Source organism: Salvelinus alpinus, chromosome 25, assembly GCF_045679555.1.
Source record: "Salvelinus alpinus chromosome 25, SLU_Salpinus.1, whole genome shotgun sequence".
In the NCBI taxonomy this organism is placed as follows: Eukaryota; Metazoa; Chordata; class Actinopteri; order Salmoniformes; family Salmonidae; genus Salvelinus; species Salvelinus alpinus.
This window is the reverse complement of record NC_092110.1, coordinates 5,515,906-5,540,278: the sequence shown is the minus strand read 5'-3', so window position 1 is coordinate 5,540,278 and position 24,373 is coordinate 5,515,906. Positions and strand designations below refer to the sequence as shown.

The 24,373-nt window shown below is 46.9% G+C and overlaps 1 protein-coding gene across 2 annotated transcripts in view; it reads right to left on the bottom strand.

Annotated features, from left to right (window-relative positions):
- Positions 1 to 24,373, bottom strand: part of LOC139553251 (spectrin beta chain, erythrocytic-like) — a 59,402-nt gene that overhangs the window by 13,041 nt on the left and 21,988 nt on the right. For both annotated transcript variants that reach the window (XM_071365383.1, XM_071365382.1), the window contains exons 2-24: positions 23,775 to 24,075; positions 14,934 to 15,085; positions 14,449 to 14,622; positions 13,210 to 13,313; positions 12,760 to 12,840; positions 12,316 to 12,431; positions 11,957 to 12,069; positions 11,629 to 11,816; positions 11,202 to 11,319; positions 10,791 to 10,949; positions 10,242 to 10,544; positions 8,931 to 9,081; positions 8,351 to 8,490; positions 7,903 to 8,106; positions 7,471 to 7,746; positions 6,951 to 7,201; positions 6,565 to 6,702; positions 6,077 to 6,434; positions 5,760 to 5,954; positions 5,228 to 5,434; positions 2,029 to 2,231; positions 860 to 950; positions 340 to 486 (exon numbers count right to left, since the gene is read on the bottom strand). In XM_071365383.1, coding sequence (XP_071221484.1) covers positions 340 to 486; positions 860 to 950; positions 2,029 to 2,231; positions 5,228 to 5,434; positions 5,760 to 5,954; positions 6,077 to 6,434; positions 6,565 to 6,702; positions 6,951 to 7,201; positions 7,471 to 7,746; positions 7,903 to 8,106; positions 8,351 to 8,490; positions 8,931 to 9,081; positions 10,242 to 10,544; positions 10,791 to 10,949; positions 11,202 to 11,319; positions 11,629 to 11,816; positions 11,957 to 12,069; positions 12,316 to 12,431; positions 12,760 to 12,840; positions 13,210 to 13,313; positions 14,449 to 14,622; positions 14,934 to 15,085; positions 23,775 to 23,922 — 4,017 coding nt within the window. In that variant the 5' untranslated portion in view covers positions 23,923 to 24,075. The remainder of the gene's footprint in view (positions 1 to 339; positions 487 to 859; positions 951 to 2,028; positions 2,232 to 5,227; positions 5,435 to 5,759; positions 5,955 to 6,076; positions 6,435 to 6,564; positions 6,703 to 6,950; positions 7,202 to 7,470; positions 7,747 to 7,902; positions 8,107 to 8,350; positions 8,491 to 8,930; positions 9,082 to 10,241; positions 10,545 to 10,790; positions 10,950 to 11,201; positions 11,320 to 11,628; positions 11,817 to 11,956; positions 12,070 to 12,315; positions 12,432 to 12,759; positions 12,841 to 13,209; positions 13,314 to 14,448; positions 14,623 to 14,933; positions 15,086 to 23,774; positions 24,076 to 24,373) is intronic.

The following is a 24,373-nucleotide window of genomic DNA, read 5'->3' as shown; positions in this document are numbered from 1 at the left end:
CCACAAACAGAAGATCATGCCTTTTGGGACATTCTGGCTCGGGGCAAGGCGACTTACTTTGTATATTATTATTTCAATCCAAAATCATAATGTTAAGTGAACAGAAACAGAAGCCAGTTAAGCTAGATGCCTTTGCGAAGAGCAGGGTTGATGTTAAACGTCACATGGAAAATATTGTTACTTATTACACCATGTGGCATATAGCAAGGATGTGACCACAAGGACACATAGAAACTGATACTGTAGTGGAGCGAGCGTACAGGCTCTGACAGCTCAGTGTAGCTATGTCACTTTGCACCTTGCACACACACACACGCATGCATCCACACACACACACACCTGGTCTATTTTGTTCAACCAGTCCTTTTTGTAGGACAGCTCAGCCATGAAGGCCTGATGCTTCTTCCACTTGGTGTGAATGTTCCTGTCCCCGTCATATGACACGTCCTGAGCCGTCAACATCTTCTCATTTATCCACAGAGTGAGCTGGAGAGAGGGAGAGGACAGAGGGTATGGAGAGGAGGGGGAGAGGAGGAGGATGGACAGAGGGATTGAGAGGGGGAGAGGAGAGGATGGAGGGGTGAGGAGATGGAGGTGAGAGGCGGATTGAGAAAGGATAGTTGAGAGGATGGAGAGAGGGAGTGGAGAGGGAGCGGATGGAACGAGGGAATGGAGACGGAGAGGATGGGGAGAGGGAGTGGAGAGGGAGAGGATGGAACGAGGGAGTGGAGAGGATAGAGAGAGGGAGTGGCGAGGTGGAGGATAGAGAGACGGAGATCAACACAGAGTCAGAAGTAAGAAGTAAGACAGGAACACATTTGCTGTATCGTGTTACCAAAAACTGAATAAAATATCTTACATCCTGTGTGTTTTGCAGGAAGTGTTGAAGATCACGGTTATCCTTGAGTACCCCTGTAACGTCGTTGGCTTTGCCTCTGTTCTTGTGGTACCTGCAGATCGAAAACACACAGACACAACAGAACAACACGTTAGACTCAGTCCCATATCGCCAAGGTCGTGTTCATTAGGGCACGCAACGAAAAATGTTTGAAAAGACAACTAAAACGAGCATCTCTTATTCGAAGTCCCTCCCTGTTTCAGTCCATTTTTCTCCGTTTGGTGCCTAATGAACATGACCCAGGTCCCCACAACAGAGACTGATGGTAGGGTGTAAACAACACATGCAATCCCCTCTACTGAACCTTTCCAGTTCCAGCCCCAGCGCCACACAGTAAAGAGTCTTTACTAAAGACCTTCCACAGCCCCCCACCCCTCCTGATCTCTCAGTATAGCTATCACTACCTCCTCTGGGTTGAAGAACACTCTCTCTGCGATCAATACCCATCATAGCAGGCACCCGGCGCCCTCCAACCGTCTCCCTCCCAGCAGAGTAGAGTGAAGCCGGATGGGATTATAATGGCGTGTGTTAATGGGAGAAGGAGCTCCCTCCCTCGCCTCTCCCCCTCTCCACTAGACCAATGTTAACACTAATTATGTATTGCTGACCTAGCTGACTCAGAATGGCAGGCTAATAGCAAGCTGAACTACTGTACAGTATGTGTACGTCCCAAATGGCACCCCATTCTCTTTATAGTGCACTAGTTTTAGCCAGGACACATAGGGCTCTACATAGGGAGTACTGCACTATGAAGGGAATGGGGTGCCATTTGGGACACACCCTATGTGTTTCATGCTCCTCAAAGTGGCAGGATAATAGCTAGCTGAACTACAGTATGTGGTTAACACTCACTACTGAGGGAACAGACGAAACAAGTAAAGGTCAATAGGTCAGATAATGTAGAGTAGAGATTTTCTCTGTGGAAGTTCATTACAATATGTACAGACAGATCCTCTTATAAACCCATGGCTGACATTAGAATTAATTGTATAAAAGAGAGCCATTTGTATTCATTTATAGTTCATAAACTAAGAAGTCTTTTCAAAGAAAGCTGATGTCCTTTGGGTGTTTTTTAATTTTTTAAATTTTAATTAAGCAAATATGAGACCAGAAAAAGATCCAAGACTAACCTGTCCTGGATTAGGTCCATCTTATCTTGGATCCTGGGGGAGTAGAGGTTCCCCCTGTCAACCAATCTCTGTCCCCCCTCCAGCATGCTGGCGATCTTCTCCATGTTGGCGTCCATGGTGCAGACGAAGTCCTCGTGCCTCTTCAGGGCCTGCTCTGCTCCGTCCAGGGTGTCAGGCTTGTCCGTGTGGGCCAGAGTGTACTCCTGAAGTAAAGAAATAAAGAATCCACAACCATTACGTTAGGTGCTGACTAACAGAAGATAAACTACATCAATGTACTCTTGACCCACCACAGTCACAAACATAGCACAGCACCCTTCAAATTGTTCACTTTCTGCTTTACAGTTTTTCGATTTTCATTGGGTTTTTAACTCTATTCATATTCCATGTTTAAATGTTCACTTTATTTGCCATGTGTAATGAATACATCGAAAATCCTACTCACTCCAGCATTCACAGTAAAACCCACAGTAAAAACACAATACAAAGACAACAGGGAAATGCGATACTGTAGTAAAGGGAAAATCACAACATTATTTGTTTATCTTCATACGTATGTAAACCTTTATTTCGCTTTATTTAGCTAGGTTTCCATCCAATTGGCGACAGATTTTCATGTGAATATTGTATAATCCACATGAAACAATATGCGTATTTTCCCACCAGAGATGTATTTCCATCAAATTCACTTGTGGACAAAAAGGCTGTGCGTGATGACGTAGTGCACATAAAAAATTACTTTTGCAGTTCAATTTCCATGTACCGAATTAAATAAACAACTTAAATGGGTTTCCATCACATTTTCAACTCTACTGGCGTCACATTTTTTAAAATATATATATATATAGCGAGTGTGACCACCGGTATTGGCACGTGCGCTCCAGCCAACAGCTCACATATACAGTGCGGGTATAGCCTACATGATGAGATTATTATAGACAAAAGAGCGAGATTATTTTTATTTGTCAAATGGCAACCAAGCATCGATCATCACGTCACCAGAATAAGACTCTCGATATTTATTGGAAAAGGGGCATCAAGCTCATATGCACATAATAGATAAAAGCTAAATGACATATATTATCGCATTATCGTCACCTTGCACATTCACCACCCTGTGAAGTTCAAAACGTATTTAATCTGTAGCCTAATAAATGGCGTGCTTTCCCAAATCGTATTGGGAGGACGACACAACATGGCATCGCTTGCCATGTTATTCAAATCAAGTTCAAATTCAAATCAAATTTTTACTTACCGGTCCATTTCAAACAATGCTGAGTTAATGATACAATGAAAATATATAAATAGTGAGATGAGGAATAAATACACAGTGAATAACGAATAAAAATATAGAGTAAAAGTAACATGACTATACAATGCATTCGGAAAGTATTCAGACCCCTTGACTTTTTCCACATTTTGTTACGTTACAGCCTTATTCCAAAACGGATCAAATTGTTTTCCCCCCGCATCAATCTACACATAATATCCCATAATGACAAAGCAAAACATGTTTTAAGAAATTTTGGCAAATTTATTCAAAATAAAAAACCTAAACATCACATTTACAGGCAGCGATTACAGCCTCGAGTCAAGCTGCAAGCTTGGCACACCTGTATTTGGGGAATTGCACAGCTATTTTCAGCTCTCTCCATTGATGTTCGATAGTGTTTAAGTCCGGGCTCTGGCTGGGCTACGCAAGGACATTCAGAGACTTGCCCTGAAGCCACTTCTGCATTGTCTTGGCTGAGTGCTTAGGGTCGTTGTCCTGTTGGAAGGTGAACCTTCGCCCCAGTCTGAGGTCCTGGGCGCTCTGGAGCAAGTTTTCATCAAGGATCTCTCTGTACTTTGCTCCATTCACCTTTCCCTTGATCCTGACTAGTCTCCCAGTCCCTGCCGCTGAAAAACATCCCCACAGCATGATGCTGCCACCATGCTTCACCATAGGGATGGTGCCAGGTTTCCTCCAGATGTGAATCTTGGCATTCAGTCCAAAGAGTTCAATCTTGGTTTCATCAGACCAAAGAATCTTGTTTCTCATGGTCAGAGAGTCTTTAGGTGCCTTTTGGCAAACTCCAAGTGGGCTGTCATGTGCCTTTTACTGAAGAGTGGCTTCCATCTGGCCACTCTACCATAAAGGCCTGATTGGTGGAGTGCTGCAGAGATGGTTGTCCTTCTGGAAGGTTTTCCAATCTCCACAGAGGAACACTGGAGCTCTGTCAGAGTGACCATTGGGTTCTTGGTCATCTCCCTGACCAAGGACCTTCTCCCCCGATTGCTCAGTTTGGCTGGGTGGCCAGCTCTAGGAAGAGTCTTGGTGGTTCAAAACTTCTCTTCCATTTAAGAAGGATGGAGGCCACTATGTTCTTGGGGACCTTTAATGCTGCAGACATTTTTGTAGCCTTCCCCAGATCTGTGCCTCGACACAATCCTGTCTCGGAGCTTCTCAGACAACTCCTTCGACCTCATGGCTTGGTGTTTGCTCTGACATACACTGTCAACTGTGGGACTGTATACAGACAGATGTGTGCCTTTCCAAATCATGTCCAATCAATTGAATATACCACAGGTGGATTCCAATCAAGTTGTAGAAACTTCTCAACGATGATCAATGGAAACAGGATGCACCGGAGCTCAAATTTCGAGTCTTATAGCAAAGGGTCTGAATACTTACTGTGTGAGTGTGTGGGTAAAGTGGGTGTGCATAGAGTCGGTGCAAGAGAGTTAGTACAAAAAAGGGTCAATGCAGGTAGTCCAGGTAGCCATTTGATTAACTATTTAGCAGTCTTGTTTACAAGTCTTATGGCTTGGGGGTAGAAGCTGTTCAGGGTCCTGTTGGTTGGTACCGTTTTCCGTGCGGGAGCAGAGAGTACATTCTGTGGCTTGGGTGGCTGGAGTCCTTGACAATTTTTTGGGCCTTCCTCTGACACCGCCTGGTATAGAGGTCCTGGATGGCAGGGAGCTCGGCCCCAGTGATGTACTGGGCCGTATGCACTACCCTATCAATACCTGCGCATAAAAGCTAGGGTATTTTGTTTTGTCGACATTTGGAAAGTTTACCGAAAAATGTGCTGTTTCCATCAGGTTGTGACAGCCTGTACTTTATTCACATAAAAAGGTTGGATGGAAACCTGGTTAAGGAAAACAATTGCTTTCTTTAAATATAACAACCTGGTATCACAACGTTGGTTTATCTCACCTGGTTGTTGAGGATGGTCTCCACCTGCTTGGCGTCCCTCATGAACTGCTGGAAGCCCAGGCCCTGGTCCAGGAAGCCCTTCCTACTGTCCCACATCTTGTGGAGCTCGTCCCAGCCGCGGTCCAGACCCTTCAGCCTCTTGTCCAACTCCTGGTATTGAGGGTCATCCAGCTGGCCCTGGGTCACCGCCACGCCCGTGTCCCTCACCTAACGTAATAGTAATCATAAGATGCCATTTAGCAGACATTTTTATCCAAGCAGTGCAGTAACTGTATACATTTCAGTATATGTGGCCCCAGCAGGAATCCAACCCACGACTCTGGCATCATTAGCACCACGATCTTACTAACGGAGCCACACAGGATCACATATTTATGTCACTGCCTTGATAACTCAAGGCAGTTAATTTGATAAGATAATTTGAAAAGATAATTTGTAAAACTATGCCCACTGTTCTAGCTGTGTGTTGTGGATTTGTGTAAGATTTACTTTAAATCTTAACAAACTTTACACTTTACAACTTGAAACTAACCTTGTAGTAGTCCTCCTCGTGTGTGCCCATGTCATCATGCACGGCGTCGTGGAGGCTCAGCAGCTGCTCTGCCTGGGGCAGAGTCTCAGGCATATCCTCGGACGCCACGGCCTTCTGGGTCTTGAAGAGCCAGGACTGGAAGTCATCCATGTCCTGCAGGAAGTTCTGCAGCTTGGACACCTCTCCCAGAGAGTCCTACAATACAACTTTATTAGTCCATTTGTTATGGAGAAGTGCACAACATAAATGTGTTTTCTGCTTGTTTCCCGACACAGACGTAGACCCAGACACACACGCACAAAGATGCACACACATACCTCCCGGTCCTTCAGGGTGTCCTTCAGGTTATCCCAGGCAGCGTCCAGCTCGGCTCGTCTAGCCAGGATGTCTGCAGCGTTGTCCGGGTGATCCTTGGCCAGCTGGTCCGCCTCACTCCGCAGGAAGGTGAGCTTGTCTCCGATGGCGGCCAGGTCGCGCTCCATGCCATAGAGTTTCCTCTGGATGGTCATGACAGCGTTCAGATCATTGCCCAGTTCCTGGGTGGATTCGATGACCCGGGTTTTGTCTTGAATCCAGGACTCTGTCTCGTCACACTCCAGGCCATAGTTGTGGTAGCTGAGAGCAGAGTCCACCTTCCGCTTCCTCTCCTCAAACATGGCCTTGAAGGCCTCCCACCTGGAAGAGAAGAGAAGAGAGGGTTAATACTAACGTTACTGTAGACTGTGGATCATAATGACGACATGTCCTTCTTGCTATGAGTATATACTACGTCTACACATGAGCATCACATCATCATGAGTCTCACCTCTTATTCAGTTTCGTCTGGCATTCCTTCACCTCTTTGGTACGAGGGTGCCTGCTGTCCTCAAGCTGCTTCACTGCTTTGTTGACATCATCAACCCGTGACTGGACGTTAGCCATGTCTGAAGAAAGTATACTCAACCTGAGAAGAAAAAAATTGTAAGCACTAAATCAAACAGTATGCACCAGAGCAAGTTGGTTATATTCAGAGCAGCAACCAATCCCCCATCAGTCAGTCCAACTATAACCCGCATAGCATACTGGTACATGCACATTTGCAGAGATCTGATACAGATGTGATTGGTGTCAGATTTATACAAATGTTAAAGTACTGTTTAACATTGCTGGTACCCCAACAATATGACATGACGTCATATCTGTGGTTTGTACCTGTTCTGCACCACCTCCAAATCCTCTAGTTTCTCAGGCACATCCAGCCCGACCAGCCAGGTCTCCTTCTCGCCCATCCACAGCTCACAGGCGTCTGTCTCGCTGAAGATGATGTACAGGGCCATGGCATCATCCAGCTTCTTCTGTCGCAGGTCGCACAGGGACATCAGCTCCATGTACAGGTCTCTGACTTCCTGCAGACGTCTCTGGATGTCCGGCGTGTGACGCAGCTCCTCAGGTAGCGCCGCCGCCTGGTCATAAAAAGTTCCGGTTTATTAGCCATATGTAATAAATACATTGGGGAAATCTGGGGAAATCATCAGAGCTCTTACAATAAAAACAGCATTAAAAACAGTAAGAATAATCTGGATGAATATCAACAAATATACACATATGTGACAACTAGCGGTTAAATCATAACGCTAACATAATCTAGTAGATCTTAATTGTAAAGCTATGTAAAGTATAGTAAAACAGTTTTATAGGCAAGAACCAGCCATTTGGTCAGTCAGTTATTTACCTGTTTGGTCAGAGCGTCAATGGTGGCTCCGTTCTTGGCGACGTCGTCCGTTAGGCCTCTGTGTCTCTTCAGCAGCCTCTGGGTGGTATACTCATCATGACCCACTTCATCACTAGTCATCTGCCTCTTGGCATCCAGCAGCCAGGCCTTCAGGTCATCAGCATCTCCCTGGAACTGGAAGAACCTCTGGGTGTCCTGGAGGTTCTGCCTTCTGAACGCTGCCAGCTCCTCCAACTGCTGCCACTGCCTCCTCACGTCCGCCATGCGATCCCCGACCTTAAGATAACATAAACAAAATAATGACTTTATTGTCCCCATGGGCACATTGTATTTGTGGCCATGTGCAGACATTTCAAGACATGTCATGTATAAACACATGATATAGACAGTTACAAACAAATGAAATACAGTCAACGTGGGGAAAGAATCTACTTGTGGTGTGCCGAAGTGTCCAGCCTGGATTATGTTGTCTCCTTCGTCCATGATCTCCTGCAAGTGGGCACGGCGGGCCCCCAGCTCGTCCTCGAAGGCACTGTGTTTGCTCTGCAGAGCCAGCACACTGGTCAGGTCCTTGCCGTAGTCCAGCGAGGAGAAGATGTGCTCCTTCTCCTTGATCCAGCTCTCCAGCTCGGCCATCTAAGATCAAATAAGATATACTCCATAGTCATTTATCACAGAGACACTGAAATGTGCATTTTTCTTTATCATAAAAATAAGATATATTTTATAGTCAATTATCACAAAAACCCCTTGAGAAACACACATACAAACACCCACGGAGAGGGTTGGAGGACAGGGTCCACCATAGTGCGTCGCCCCTGCAGTAGGGCCTGGCTTAAGGGCAAGACCTTTCAGTTGCCTATCTCTGTAGCCTACATACCTCCCAGAAGAAGTTCCAGAGACGTCGTGACTGCTCCAGTCGGGCACGGCGCTGGGCTGCCAGTGCACACAGCTCCTGGTAACACAGGTCTAGGTGTTGCACCCGGTCCTTAATCACCTGGGGGTCACAAGGCTTGTAGCCTGGGAGGTGAGGATGGGGGAAGATTTACAAACAAGAGCTACCTTTTGGCATGATTATGTGCTGTATCTTTTAGGTTAACACTTTACACAAAGGTATCTTTTGGGTTACACTTTAGAAAGGGAAAGAAACGGAAAGGGGGATACGTAGTCAGCTGTACAACTGAATGCATTCAACTGAAATGTGTCTTCCACATTTAGCCCAACCCCTCTGAATCAGAGAGGTGCGGGGGGCTGCCTGAATCGACATCCACGTCATCAGATGAAGGTATGTTTTGGGTTACACTTTACCTGAAGGTAACTGTTGGATTACACTTAACATCTAGGTATACACAAAAAGGATCATGTAAAGTGTTACCCTCTTTTGTAAGATGAGATGTACGGTCCAAAACAAGTTGCTAAGGAGGGGCAATTAAATGAATAGGAAAGTTGACTACACTTACTGTCTCCATTGGCAAACTTGAGAGCAGCTGCATTGGCATTGTGAACTCTCTCTGCCTGCACTAAGATGTCAGCCTCCACCAGAGCATGCTTCTGGAGCAGGTCCTCCACCTCCAACAGGTGCTTCCCAAAGTCAGGAGACAGCAGCCGAGCCTGGGGACATACCACAGGGTCAGAGGTCAGGGTTGAGAGGAAGGGGTGGGGGTGGTAACCTTTAGGGATCAAACAAGGCAAAGGAATGTTCTGGCATACAGATGTGCCTAATTTGACCAGTAGTTTTGTCGCAACAAATTATTACTGCAGAAACAGGATGTGAACGTTTAGTCCATAATGATGCTTGATATAGGTGGTTAGGCTAAAGTGCAATACTGTTAATATAACCATGTGTTAGTGTGGGTTTTCAGTGAATTTATGTACATCATGAAGCTCATCTGCATTTCCTGGTGCAGGAAAATTCTCACCAACAAAAGAGATTAAATGAAGATCCTACATCTATAGCTATAGCAGGGAGAAAGCTAATTCTAACCTTAACCAAACATGGCTTTTTCAGATTCATAATTTATAGATTCTGCACACGGCCTATGACAGTGGTAGGCAACTAGATTCAGTCGCGGAACAATTTTCCTCGGAGTGGATGGTCAGGGTGCCGGATCATTATAATCATTTGTACACTGCAAATTGACCCAAACAAAGCCCCAAAGAGATTGTATTTGAAAATAACAATAATTTCATACCTTCATTACATTGAGACATGTCTCTTTTTTTATTTGAGGCGATACTTAGGAACAGATTTCCTAAATTATACAAATGTTTAACTGAATTCCTGGGGTCTTTTTTGACCAATTTTAAAAAAATGTTTAAATTCTCTCTCTCTCTCTCTCTCTCTCTCTCTCTCTCTCTCTCTCTCTCTCTCTCTCTCTCTCTCTCTCTCTCTCTCTCTCTCTCTCTCTCTCTCTCTCTCTCTCTCTCTCTCTCTCTCTCTCTCTCTCTCTCTCTCTCTCTCTCTCTCTCTCTCTCTCTCTCTCTCTCTCTCTCTCTCTCTCTCTCTCTCTCTCTCTCTCTCTCTCTATATATATATATATATAAAGTACTAAAAACGTTGGGGGCCCACGGACCGCCTGTTGCCGACCCCTGGCCTTTGTTGTGTCTGGTTCCAATGGCTCAGTGGGTTAACTAGCAAGTAACACAAGGGTTCGATTGCAGCAGGGGCTAAATATAGTAAATACAATATGTACTATATCCCTGTCAATATCTAACATTCTGCAAGTCACCTTCAACAGATCATTTCTATGACCCTATTATTAATAATCTACCTTCATCTCATCGATCCAGTTGATAATGTACAACATCTCCTGGAAGATCCTCTGCAGGGTGAGGTTCTTGTCCAGGCGTGCCCTGCGAGCATTCAGTAGTTCCAGTAGGTAATCCCTTAGCCTCAGGATGTTTTCCTTGCGCACGTCGATGCGCTTGGCGTCATGGTAGCGCTCAGACTGCAGCTCTTTAGCGATGGCCACTATGCCCTGGATGCGTTCCTCGTAGGCAGCGATGTCCGTCTCGATGGCGTCGTGCTTCTTTTTCGCCGCTTCCACCGCCGGCAGGTCGTAGCCAAAGTTGTCCTGGAGGAGGAAGGTGGGGGAGGTTTCAGAGGTGAAGAGATTAAACTGTTATGTACGTCTATTTGGAGAAGGAGGGTATTCTGACTTGAGATCTGTGCAAGTTTTCCCTCAATTATTCCACTGACATCAATGAATGATTTTCGGTCCACTTATCTCAGCTCTGAATTGGCCCCAAAATGAATAGCGCATGTCTGTTTTGTTATGGACTATATGTGTGCAGGTGTGCTGTCCAAGTGGACATATTACCTGTGCCACCAGTCTCTGGTTCTCCAGTAGCCAGGTCTCTCTCATGGCAGCTTTCCTGTCAAAGCGTCTGGCCATCTGCTCCAGCTTCTCCTGACGAATCAACTCGTCTCTCAGGACACGCTCCCTCTCATGCTCCTCCCGTTCTAGGCGCTCCCAGGCCTGCAGAGGACAACGTGGTTGTTTAAAGTGCCGGACGGCTACCGTAGGATTTTGTTATAATAAGTCATTATTCTGTCTTTGTGCTTGTGTCTTTGTCGATCAATAAATGACCCATTACTGAATTTACTAACTGTGTCTCCTCCATTCCGGAATCCCGGCAGACTCAAAATAGCGTCAGTAAGTACGGAACCAGCCGGCTAAATTAAACTTACACTCTTTGTTTCAGTATTACTGAAAACTCCGGTCTCTTACCCTGTTGATATCAGCCACTAGAGCCCCGTCCTTGGGGGTGTAGACCCTCTGGTTGTTGGCTCTCATGCGACTCTGGATTGTGAACAACAGCATCTCAAGGTAACCTTTCTCCTGGAACCTTGTACATCACAGACAAAACAATAAACAATGTGTCAGAACCAGAACTTGTTGACCAGCACAGGAGGTTGGTGGCACCTTAATTGGGGAAGACGGGCTTGTGGTAATGGCTGGAGCGGAACAAGTGGACTGGTATCAAACGTGTTTCCATGCTAGAACTGGTGTTACAAACTTGCGGAAATGTTCCCCAAATTCCCAGTTTCGCATTTGGAGGATTCATGGAGGATTTCTAGAAAACCTTGATGTTTTGGGGGGAAAATTGCAACCCTAGATGGGGTATATTGTATTAAGGCATGCTGGTGTGACTAACTTGGGTGGTTTCTCCACGGTGCGGTAGGAGTTGAAAGCTTGGAGCTGCTGCTGGACACCGGTCAGAGAGTTGGCCAGTTTGCGGTTGTTCAGGACGATGATGGTCTGCTCTATCCACATCAGCAGGTCTGACGATAGGGTCTCGTACTTGTCAATCATCTTCTCTGTCTCGATGGCATGGTCTAGCACCTAGAGGATGGACACAGAGGGCGAGGTTACCCAAACGCTTTGGTGTTTGGGTAAACAAAGCAGGCACGGATGTACACACACACACACACACACACACACACACAAGCATACACACACTGCATTATTTATCCCATCCTCACCTTGCCAACTCTCTTCCCCTCCACTGCTAGTGCCTTCATCTTAGAGAAGTAGTGGTAGAATGCCACAACGTATGTGATGATGGACTTCTCATCTGGGTTCTCCGTGAACACATCTGCAAACAAACAGACAGTCCATGAAAGCTAGAAGATCACTGGAGTCTTTTATTTCAGCCTTGAGTTCAGCTCATAAAGACTAGAAAGGACAGGTTACCCAAACACAGGTAAAGCGTAGTCCTGGACTAAAAAGCTATTTCAATAGAGATTATCCCATTAAGCTTTTTAGTCCAGGTCTAGGTTTAATCTGTGTATGGGAAAATGACCCTTAGTTCTAGATGAGGGAACAGGAAATTGTCACTTGCCTTCAGGGTCTAACAGTTTGGTCACGCCAAGCTTCTGCTCTGCTACGTTGAAGGCGTTCTGGAGGTTATGGGTTGGGTTGGACTTCTTCAGGCCACCATAGTCCACCAGGTCTGGCCTGAGAGAGAGAGAGAGAGAGAGAGAGAGAGAGAGAGAGAGAGAGAGAGAGAGAGAGAGAGAGAGAGAGAGAGAGAGAGAGAGAGAGAGAGAGAGAGAGAGAGAGAGAGAGAGAGAGAGAGAGAGAGAGAGAGAGAGAGAGAGAGAGAGAGAGAGAGAGAGAGAGAGAGAGAGAGAGAGAGAGAGAGAGAGAGAGAGAGAGAGAGAGAGAGAGAGAGAGAGAGAGAGAGAGAGAGAGAGAGAGAGAGAGAGAGAGAGAGAGAGATGCCTGCAGCGAGATTCCATCGGAGATGGTACGGCATTATACACGGCATTATATCTCTTCTTACCTGTGTTTGTGTATGAGAGCATTGAACGCAATGCCATCTTTCCAACTGGTGGTGAAGTTGGTGATGTTCACGTTCGGATAGCTGTAGAAACACAAGAAGAAAGACAAAGAGTCAATGTCACGGACTGACCTCAATCACAAACTGATCCCAGTAGTTTACAGGACTTAGCAGCGTAATCAGAGAAAGTGATCTCTAATCAAGATGGCGTTATCCAGGCAACCCTGATCATTGATCATTTTGCGGTTCCAATGTCTCAGTGAGTTAGATCATGGTTGTTGGCTACATCAGGGCTGTGGGTTCTAGCACAAATATTCCATATCGAAGCTCAATGGGTCCTATTCTCGCACCAAACATCCTGAATATATGTGTCTCTGTCAACGCTGACAGTTCTGTTAGCTGCTTTGGATAAAATAGTCTACTAAATAAGACTCTTTTTTTTTTAAATCTCACCCAGCAGTCTTCATCTGGCACCAGAGTAGCAGAGCGTCCTTGGCTGTGCGGCTCTCCCGTTGAGTCCCGTCTGCCTGTCCCATCTCCACCACAATGTCTTGGATCTGTAGGTCAGGGACAGGAGGGACAGACAGTCAACTACAGTAACGACAATGGAGTGGACACTAGTCTAGATAGTTCTTACGTGGTAGAGGAGACAAGACCTACATAACGAAACCTAAATGTTATATGGCATGTAGTGTATATATATTGTATATTTGAAAATGGGAGAATGTTGAGGCATAAACTGCCCATTTCCTATTTTAGGTTGAAGTACAAAGTGTATATGTTATCACCATGAATCTATGATCAAGTAATCCTTAGTTAAAACTGTTAATTATCAAGGTTCCTATTTTCCCACTAACTACCAGCACACACACACACACACACACACACACACACACACACACACACACACACACACACACACACACACACACACACACACACACACACACATACACACACACACAAATGCATGTACACACACATACACGCACAGCTATTTTCCCACCAACACACACACACCAGAACGAACGAACGAACGCACACACATCCAGACACACCTATTTTCCCACACACACTGTCAGTAATTAGAACAGTGATTTTATCTGTGAGACGTACCGCTCCTCAGAGAGGCTAAATTTAGCACCGCTTTGCTTCTCTTCTCCTCCGTTTGTTCTGATGCTACGTAGGGATGCCGACAGAGGCGAGCTAGTCGCCTCCTCTTTTTCCCTCTCCTCCTTTTTGAAGGTGTAAATAATGCAGCAACGAGGGCATATTGTTTGAACTAGCAAAGCTAAAAATAACAATAGGCTGTCAAATTGAAAATAAATACTGTATCAGCCTGTTCCCAGATCAAATAATCGAACACACGGTATGTTTTGTTTGGGATGTGGTTTTAGTTCTAGCACCAGATAATGTCAGCTGTTGGCTGAAACCAGACTGTATACAGCTCCAGCCAGAGAGGGTTTACGCTGAGTTCTAGTTGATTTTGTAACCAGTGTTATAGTGGTTAGCTAACTCACCAAGCCTGGTGGTCCCAAATCAGTTTGTTCTATCTTGCCACCTAGACATAGAAGTTGGCAATACAGAACAAACAGATCTGGGACCAGGCTAGCAGAGGGTGGTTTAAATTTAGGCCATTTTGTAACCTGTGTTTTTTTGTGGTTGGCTAGAAGAAGAAGAATCCTAACTCACCTGGAATCTGAGGATGATGGTCCATATGAGTCCCAGGATGAGGCGGTGGTTGCCGTCGACGATGTCGTGTGATCCCATGTTCTCCAGGTGGACCCTCTGCTCCTTGAGGAACTGCAGGGCCTTGTCCACGTTCTCCAGGCAGTGGATACGCATACGACCCTTAGTGGGCTTGGGCTGGGGGGAGAGAGGGAGAGATGGAGAGGAAGGGGGGAGGGAGATAGGAAGGGAGAGAGAAGATAGAGAGAGAGAGAGAGCGTGAGAGAGAGAGAAGCATGAGCGAGAGAGCGAGAGGGGAATAGAACGTAAACGTGTAGTGTGTTGCTATTTAGTGCAGGGAAGTGATTAATGAGATTGTGACGAGTATTTCCATTCTGATCTGGACATCATCAGATCATGTCATAACAGGGACAAAAAAAAGCACCCAGACTAAACACACATACAATACATCATAAATACACATACCGTCCACACACACGCCCACGTACCAGTTTCTCTTCAGAGAGGACCTCCAGCAGTTTGATGAGCATACGTCCATCCCTCAGGTCCAGGTACAGGTCAGAGATACGGCAGTTGACCCGCGACAGGATGGAGTTGACCCATTTAGTGAAGGTCTTCTTCTGGACCGCCTCGCGCTCATCTGGAGGTAGACAGAAAGAGAGCTAGGTCAGACATCCCCCTGGTTAGACAGGAATAACCTAGGAGTTTGTTTTGTTGGGGTTCATTCACCCAAGCACCTCTGTACCAGTGGAATCTGAACTGTAAAAGAAGTGTCATCCTTCTTGCTTTATCCTTTACGGGGGGGGGGGGGGGGGGGGGGGGGGGGTGTACATTATGGAACGTATCATGTATGAAACGTAGCAGGACACGAACCATGTGTTTGTGTGGGCAGTTGCGTGAAGAAAAACTCAAGGCTGGACTGAGTAAGTGTTGAGGACAGACATTACAATCCACAAGGCCTCTGAGAGTAGGAACATCAATGTTGTTGTGAGTTATGTAAGTTCGAATAGTGAATACCACTCCCCACCTGGTGGCATCATGTCTCCCTACTGGTTAGGAACAGGAGATCACAGTCACACTTTAAAGTCCCCATCAACACACTTTCAGCGTTTCAAATGACACCATATTCCCTATTTAGTGCAGTACTTTTGACCAGGGTCCATTGTGTGTGTGTGTGTGTGTGTGTGTGTGTGTGTGTGTGTGTGTGTGTGTGTGTGTGTGTGTGTGTGTGTGTGTGTGTGTGTGTGTGTGTGTGTGTGTGTGTGTGTGTGTGTGTGTGTGTGTGTGTGTGTGTGTGTGTGTGTGTGTGTGTGTGTGTCCCAAATATAAGAGTGCAAAATACTGCATCCTTAATGACTTGAATGTACTATAAATGATTCAGGCCCTCAGCCTGTGGAGAACAGAGACAGAGAGAGAGAGAGACAGAGCGAGAAAGAGAGAGAGAGAGAGAGAGAGAGAGAGAGAGAGAGAAAGAGAGGTAAGAGAGAGAGGTAAGAGAGAGGGAGGCATATAGAAAAGAGGGAAGATAGAGAGAGAGTGAGTGAGGCATGGGAAGAGTGGGAAAGAGAAAGAGAGGGAGGCATGGGAAGAGAGGGAGGCATGGGAAGAGAGGGAGGCATGGGAAGAGCGGGAGAGAGAAAGAGAGGGAGGCATGGGAAGAGAGGGAGAGAGAAAGAGAGGGAGGCATGGGAAGAGAGGGAGAGAGAAAGAGAGGGAGGCATGGGAAGAGAGGGAGAGAGAAAGAGAGGGAGGCATGGGAAGAGAGGGAGAGAGAAAGAGAGGGAGGCATGGGAAGAGAGGGAGAGAGAAAGAGAGGGAGGCATGGGAAGAGAGGGAGAGAGAAAGAGAGGGAGGCATGGGAAGAGAGGGAGAGAGAAAGAGAGGGAGGCATGGGAAGAGTGGGAGAGAGAAAGAGAGGGAGGCATGGGAAGAGTGGGAGAGAGAAAGAGAGGGAGGCATGGGAAGAGAGGGAGAGCAACACACACTAAGAGAGCGGAAGGGAGGTAACCCCGAGATAGAGGGAGAAAGTAGGAGGACAAGCAGCTAGAGGGAAAGGTCAATGAGAGAAAAGGGGGATAGAGAGAAAATGACACTAGTGGGGACTAGAGAGAGATGTAAGCTTTTAAGCCTGGTCTGTATAGACCAAAATATGAACATTTGGGGGAAAAAAGAGTCCTTGCTTTTGAATCTCTCAAAATGACATGTCATCATTGCTCTCACATCTATTCTCTGCATCGTCAAAATGTAACAAATCTGTCATCTTTGACCATGTTATATGGTCCTATATTACATGAGAGACCAGGCAGTATTGTTAAATGAGTCATGCCCCATTCTGTTTCTTGCCTGGTAAATAACAAGGAGCCTACTGCACAACATTCACGTGGATCACCCCCATAATGAAAAAGTCATGACAAATAAAACATCCAAAACAATGCCACAACGCGCGTCCCAAATGGCACCCTATTCCCTACGTAGTGCACTACTTTGACCAGAGCCCACACTCTTCCCATCCAGGCCAGGTCTGTATCAGTACAGGTTGCACTAAATACTACTATGTTGGTTCACATGCTGCTTCTTCCCACTGATTTCCAGCCCTATCCGCACTCTGACTCCAGCGAGCGACAGCCACAAGACACATGACTTATTGATGCTGATGGGTTTTTCCCTGTACACAGGCAGAGCCAGAGAGCCAGAGAGAGAGCCACACTCTTAGAATAAAAGGTGTTCTCTGTCCCCATAGGAGAACCTTTTGAGGAACCTTTTTGGTTCCTGGTAGAACCTTTTTGGTTCAAGGTAGAACCCTTTCCACAGAGGGTTCTACCTGGAACCAAAAAGGGTAACCCTGTCGAAGAACCCTTTTGGAACCCTTTATTCTAAGAGTCCCAGCAGAGAACTGGGCTAGCCACATCCAGCAGAGTCAGTCCAGCAGAGTCAGCCCAGCAGAGTCAGCCAAGCAGAGTCAGCCAAGCAGAGTCAGCCCAGCAGAGTCAGTCCAGCAGAGTCAGCCCAGCAGAGTCAGCCCAGCAGAGTCAGCCCAGCAGAGTCAGCCCAGCAGAGTCAGCCCAGCAGAGTCAGCCCAGCAGAGTCAGCCCAGCAGAGTCAGCCCAGCATAGCCTGAGACCATAGGACGTAAAGAGGAAAGGACTGGTAGTGTTACCTGCGGGTATGTCATCTCGGTTAACCCAGAACTAAAATCTTGGTTTATGTTTACGTAGATGTCCACGAGAGATTAGTTTAGCTGGTATGTAACCTCGACTTGGAATCCATAACTTAATCAACTGTGTTGACTAGCTACTCCGTGTGTTATATTAATGTTTAAAGTCTGTCATGAGAGACTATAGCGGGCTCTGCAACTGCCCACGGCTAAACACAAGACCAGAGAACACAACACACTTAAAAAGAAGCCAACCAATTGCTTAATCAGCGTTATTCTGGGAGTTGGGTGGACTTCATAAGGACAAGAAATGTAGCTAACGTGTCCAAGTTTGTTCACTCAACAAACTTTGCTCACAATGAGCTGAATGTATAAAATCGTGTTGAGTCAATGTTTTTAAATGTACGTTTGCCTTTGTAAGTCAACACTGTATGTTGGTTCAGCTACATGCCCAAGTGTTGGGCAAACTCACAATCCTATCGCAGCTGGTTGCCTCACAGTACGTTGAATCGGCAAAGTCTGCTCGAAGTGAGCTGAATTCGAACGAGCTTGTTGAGTAAAATGACAAATGTATGTTTGCTCAAAACCACACAGAACCACGCCCATCACCATCTTATTTCTCAGTGTGCTCTATTGATTTCCACAACTGTTGGTTTCAATACCTGTGTTTCTGCATGTACACTGATTGGCTGATTCATTTTATGCTACACAAACATAAATTTTTCTAAACCAATCCAATCTCTTAGTAGTTTGACTTTTTGCACTCGTTGCCGAGACAGATGGCTGTTCCAGTTTATAGGCACTCGCAGTAATCACTCTTTCATGCCCTGACAGTCATTATCAATGCAGGTTGTGTGGGAAACTGGTCAAATGATGTTTGTAGTGTCGCTAGCCACTGCATGGCTCTGAATTGTCATAAAGAGTTCATAAACACTTTCATTTTGCACCGGGAAATATGCAAATAAGGCACAATCAATTCTCAAGTTGAATTGTATGTTCACGCAACCTAAAATTCTAAGTTGAGTGAACATGCAATTCAAACTTGAGAATGTATGTTGGTTCAGCTAAAGTTATATGCCCAAATTCACAATCCTATTGCAGCTGGTTGCCTTACCAACTATACACTGTATTACATTTTTTACAGTGCACAACACAACACGACAACAGACAGAGCACAACGCAACACATCGGCAGCAGTCGAAACAGAGACAGAACAAGACATTAACAAAACCTGTGGTCTAGTAGTAATGCTCCCACCAGAAGCCGGGTTCAATCCCCACGTCCACCTTTTCTACTATTCTCCCACTTGCCTGTCTCACCTTCTGTTTCCCCCCCAAAAAAACGTATATAACCTTCTATAACCAGAATACAACCTGACAACCTGACCAGTTTAGTCCGTTGGGAAGAGTGCTGCAGGAGTCTGGGTCTGGTGTGGAGCATGGTTGATGAGAGGACAGACTGACAGAGACACTGGGGTAGCAGAGGCACCCAGCACAGCTAAGCAGGCAGAGGGAAATTCTTTTATTTTAATGACATCATTTCAACTCAACACAGGAGCCGCCTGAAGGAGTCTGGAACAGGAGCAGGGTGAGAGGACAGAGACAAAGTAGAGGTAGAAATAAACAATGCATTGCAGACAGGTACAATGTATGACATTGTTACTCTAGCAGATACACAAAGACACACAACAGAGACAGAATGAAGTACAGTTGGCGGAGCACAGAATAACGGAGATATAACACACAGGCAAGACAGAAAGACATTAACACTAACAAAAGCATGATGGAATAACAAAAGCATAGGTCATGAATCAACATGAGGCAGGAGAGATGATGAAGACATAAACAGAAACACAGAGAGAGAGAGAGAGAGAGAGAGAGAGAGAGAGAGAGAGAGAGAGAGAGAGAGAGAGAGAGAGAGAGAGAGAGAGAGAGAGAGAGAGAGAGGCGCAGAGAGAGAGAGGGAGTGAGAGAGAGAGAGAGAGGCAGAGAGAGAGAGAGAGAGAGAGAGAGAGCGAGAGAGAGAGAGAGCGAGAGAGAGAGAGAGAGAGAGTACCAGGTTACATCATGGGTAAGAGAGTCGTGTGCATCAGCATTTGGGTGAATCCAGGGGGGCTATATTCAAAACACTCTGACTTTGAAGAGTTTCACATCTCTATAAGAATCCCCTGAGCCCATTAGACAGCAGCGGTCGGCTAAATGTTGAAATATACCAGAGAGGATAAATGAAAGTATGTCTCTCTCGTTCTCCTTCCAACCTGTCCTCTTCTCTTCCTCCTCTCCTCTCTCCTCTTCCTAATGTGTTTCTGTCGTCAGGGAGCTGGCTAGAACAAGCTTAACGTAAATTCACAGTGACGGACAACCGCTCTCTTTGAAAATCGAATAACGGGGAGAGAAATTAGCAGTTAGGAGAGAAGGAGAAAAGGAAGAGAGGAGGGATGGATTATTCAGTAGATGTTCAATACAGTCATCTGTGGCAAATATACCGTTTCTGAATTGTCCCATAGCTCATCAGGAGAAAAGAAACCAAATGAATATGAATACAGCCAGTGTTTATGTTACGTCATACCACGGTGACGGCAGGTGAAAATAGTTCGCGTAAAATATGAATGTAGCTGTAGCTAAGAAGACAATTCGGTGAACACGTATTTCATACATAATCAATCCCGCTCTGATTAGATGGGAATGAAAGGTTACCACAACGGCCTGCCGTGAATGGCAGAGGGGGAAAAGAAAAACACGGCGTATCCTTTTTAGGAGTTTGCTCCATGAAATATTCAGATCAAAGTCAGCGAACAATTGGGGCACAGCCACTGCTTCCTGAAAAGAAATAAATAAATGCACACACATTCAAAAAGGGCCACTACAGCGGAAGCGCAGCACTTTCCCCCGACTCTCCAGCTCACACGACAGCAGGAACAATCTCACCACCCACATGCTCGCTTTCATCACAAGCTAGACCTCGCCATCAACCCCTCCCCCGCCTTAATCTGCCCCAAACACAGAGAGAGGGATGGGAAGGGCACACAAGGAAACGGTGCTCTCTTTTTTGACCCACTGTGGGGTTGGAGGTGAGAGGTGGAAGGGACAAATCCCCACCACCACCACTGCAAGACTGGACCTTAACCCTAACCCTGAGGGGTGGGAATGAGAGAGGGTGGGCCGTGAACCCACCTCTACCATCACCACCCCCAGCCGAAGACTGGACCTCGACAGTAACATGTAGCTAGTGTCCAACCCACTACCAACACCATCACCCCCAGACCAGTCTGGACACCAGGTACCTTGCAGCTGCCTGAAGCGTCCATCCAGGATGGAGTTGAAGCAGATGTTGGAGGTACTGTAGCTCAGCCACCTCGCCTTCTTCATACTCCTGCCAGAGGTGGAGGCATAGGAGGAGGTGGTAGGGGGCGGAGCGGGGCGCGGGAGAGAGGGGGCATGACGCTGCGGACGTCTGGCGGGGGTGCAGGTGGAGGAGGACGAGGAGGAAGAGGAGATGGGGGAGAGACCCAGTCTCAGAGGATGAGGTGCTCCAGATCCTGTCTTGGGTATAACCCGGAGGGTCCCATTCCTCTCAGGCTGGTTCTCTGGCTCCTGCCTGGTCCTCCCATCGCCCTTTGCTTCCCTCCTCAGGGCTCTGTGGATGGGTGGGGTGCTCCGGCTGCGGCTGCTGCTGCTCAGAGTTGCCCGGAGCGGGGTCTCTCTTCCTGGGGTGATGGCTCTGTCCCTGGTGGCCTCTCTGTAACTGTCCCTGTCCCTCCCTAGCGTCACTCCACTGGATCGGAGGTCTGTGGAGGTCTCCCTGTTGGTTTCCCGGGTCACCCTGGTCTTCAGGCTGATCTTCACCTCTCGGAGCCGAGGCTGGGTGACGGCGCGCAACAGACATGGAGACGGGCTGCTCATCTTGAGTCCTGAGTCCTGACCCCAACAGTGGAGGGAGTCTGCAGGACCTGGAGTATGGAGCTGGGAGAGATGCTCAGCTCAGCAGCACTCCACTTCTCTCCTCTTCTCTCTCTCGCTCTCTCTCACTCTGTCCTCTCCTCCTGTTCCCTCTACCTCTCCCGTATGACTCTCTCCTGTTCCCACCCCTCTCTCTCTCTCTCCCTCGCTCTCTTTCTCAGCTCAGCTCGGAGTGGTTATTTCTCCAGCACACCAGCCATGCATACAATATGTTCCAGGCTGCACACAAGTGTTCCTGACAAGGCTGTGCACCCCCCCCCCCCCCCCCCGACTAAATGGGACATGTAGGTTGGAGGGCTAATCCTTTGCACATGCCTCAGTGATCATACATTTTAAACAGTGGGTGAACATCTTCATCACAGTGGATCAGACAAGGCATTCCCAACCTGAATTTTAGGAGGTTATGACTTTGGATGTAGAGTCAATGTTTGTTGTAGGGGTCTAACATGTTGTGTCATGTAAGTGTAATCTCATTATGAACAGCTCAGACAGTAGATGTAGCTCATACTTGGTTTGTCCACAAGCTGAAAATCAACACTGATGTGTAAGAGCTACTACTTCCTCTTTCCATTGCCTCCCTCGTTCTCTCTCTCCCCTCCCCTCCCTCGTTCTCTCTCTCCCTCCCCTCCCTCGCTCTTTCTCTCCCTCCCCTCCCTCGTTCTCTCTCTCCCTCCCCTCCCTCGCTCTTTCTCTCCCTCCCCTCCCTTGTTATCTCTCTCCCTCCCCTCTCTCTTTCATTCTCTCCCTCCCTCGCTCTTTCTCTCACCTTCTCTCTTTCACCCCCCCCCCCCCCTCTGTCTGTGACAGAACACTCTGATTGCATTACAGAGACATCAGTGCAGTAACACAACACACCAGCTAGCTACACTCTTAGAAAAAAAGGTGCGAAAAGGGTTCTTTGGTTGTCGCCATAGGAGAACCATTTTTGGTTCCAGGTAGAACCTATTTGGTTCGGTCTCCCGAGTGGCGCAGCTTTCCAAGGCACTGTGTCTCAGTGCCTGAGGCGTCACTACAGATCCGGGTTTGATCCCGCTGACACGGTCGCCAGTTGTACGGTGTTTCCTCCGACACATTGGTGCGGCTGGATTCCGGGTTCAGCGAGCAGTGTGTCAAGAAGCAGTGCGGTTTGGCGGGGTCGTGTTTTGGAGGGCGCATGGCTCTCGAACTTCGCCTCTCCCGAGTCCGTACGGGAGTTGCAGCGATGGGACAAGACTGCAACTACCAATTGGATATCACGAAATTGGGGAGAAAAAGGGGTCAAAAGTACCAACAAAAATTGTAAATAATGTGGAACCACTTGTCCACGGCATCACTGACCCTACCACTGTTTGTGGCTATAGAGCTATGTGGCCCTCACCTCTGCATCTCCAGTCCCGTGGTTCCTCTGTTCCCCTGTTCCATAGACGGAGGTACTATTTAAAAGGCCTTCAGAGTGAGTACCTATTGGTCCCAAAGGTGTGTCACTGATTGCGATCTCAGGCAGATATCCCAGAGATCCAAGCTATGGGAAGGCTGAGCCGTATCCAAAATGGCACCCTATTTCCATATAGTGCACTACTTTTGACCAGAGCCAATGGGTCCTGGTCAAAATGGTGCACTAAATAGGGAAATATGGTGCCATTTGGGACTCACAACGGGAGGGCAGCTGTCCACATCGCTCACACTGGAGCATTCTGGGAATGTGCAAATGATCCCAGCAACTTTAGGGGTGTGTATGTGTGTGTGTGTGTGGGGGGGGGGGGGGGTCTGAACTGCTGAACTGCTCTGCTGGGAGTGTGTGTGGCTGACAGCCAAACTCAGACATGATGATACAAGGCTCAAAGCTATCAGGTAGACTTATTAAACATACTGCACAGCACAAACAAGCCTAGATATTATTCTGCCAGTATTCTGCCACTGCCATCTTTCATGTTTTCTTATATGGACAGAATATAGACATTGAAATAGATGAGACATATGGATGGAAATGGAAATACAAGGAGTGGTGGGACCAGCATTCGATCCCATGCAGACATGCACTGTAAGCGGTGGTACTAGCTGCTTGTGGCTAGCTAGACCATCCCCAGGCATAGCGTTCTGCCAAGAGGCTGATTCACATAATAGCTGATTTCAAGAGACAGTAGGTGACAGAGAACGACCCAAAAGGGAAAAACACCCCAATAACACAACCCAGCCCACATCAGAGCCCTAGGTCTCCCCTCCCAGCTCCAACTCACCTGTTAGGGTTTTGATACGTGACCTCTCAAACAGTCGTACAGAGCTCTTGTCATTGTCCAGCTCCTCTTCCAGCAGCTCGAAGCGCGTGTTGATGCGGCTATACTGCTGAGTGATCTCCACGTTGTCGAAGTCCGTGGTGGACGTCATGGCAGCAGCCAGCTTGGCGGTGGGACGGGGGCCGTTGGCTGGGGTGAGGTAATTGGGGCCGGGGACAGCCTCAGCTGCTCTGGGAGGGGAGGAGGAGGAGGAGGAGTGGAGGAGGGAGAGATACAGTAGAATGGACCTCACACAGCAGGATGTCTGAAAGAAGGAGAAATAAAGAGCTATTAGCATTGATTTTTTTTCCATCTTTGATTCACAGACATATGTGTGGAGACAGCGTTTTCTATCAAAGGTCAATGGCTGAATTATGTTATGGGTATGATAGCTGTATTATGTTATGGGTACGATAGCTGTATTATGTTATGGGTACGATAGTTGTATTATGTTATGGGTATGATAGTTGTATTATGTTATGGGTATGATAGCTGTATTATGTTATGGGTAGGATAGTTGTATTATGTTATGGGTATGATAGTTGTATTATGTTATGGTATGA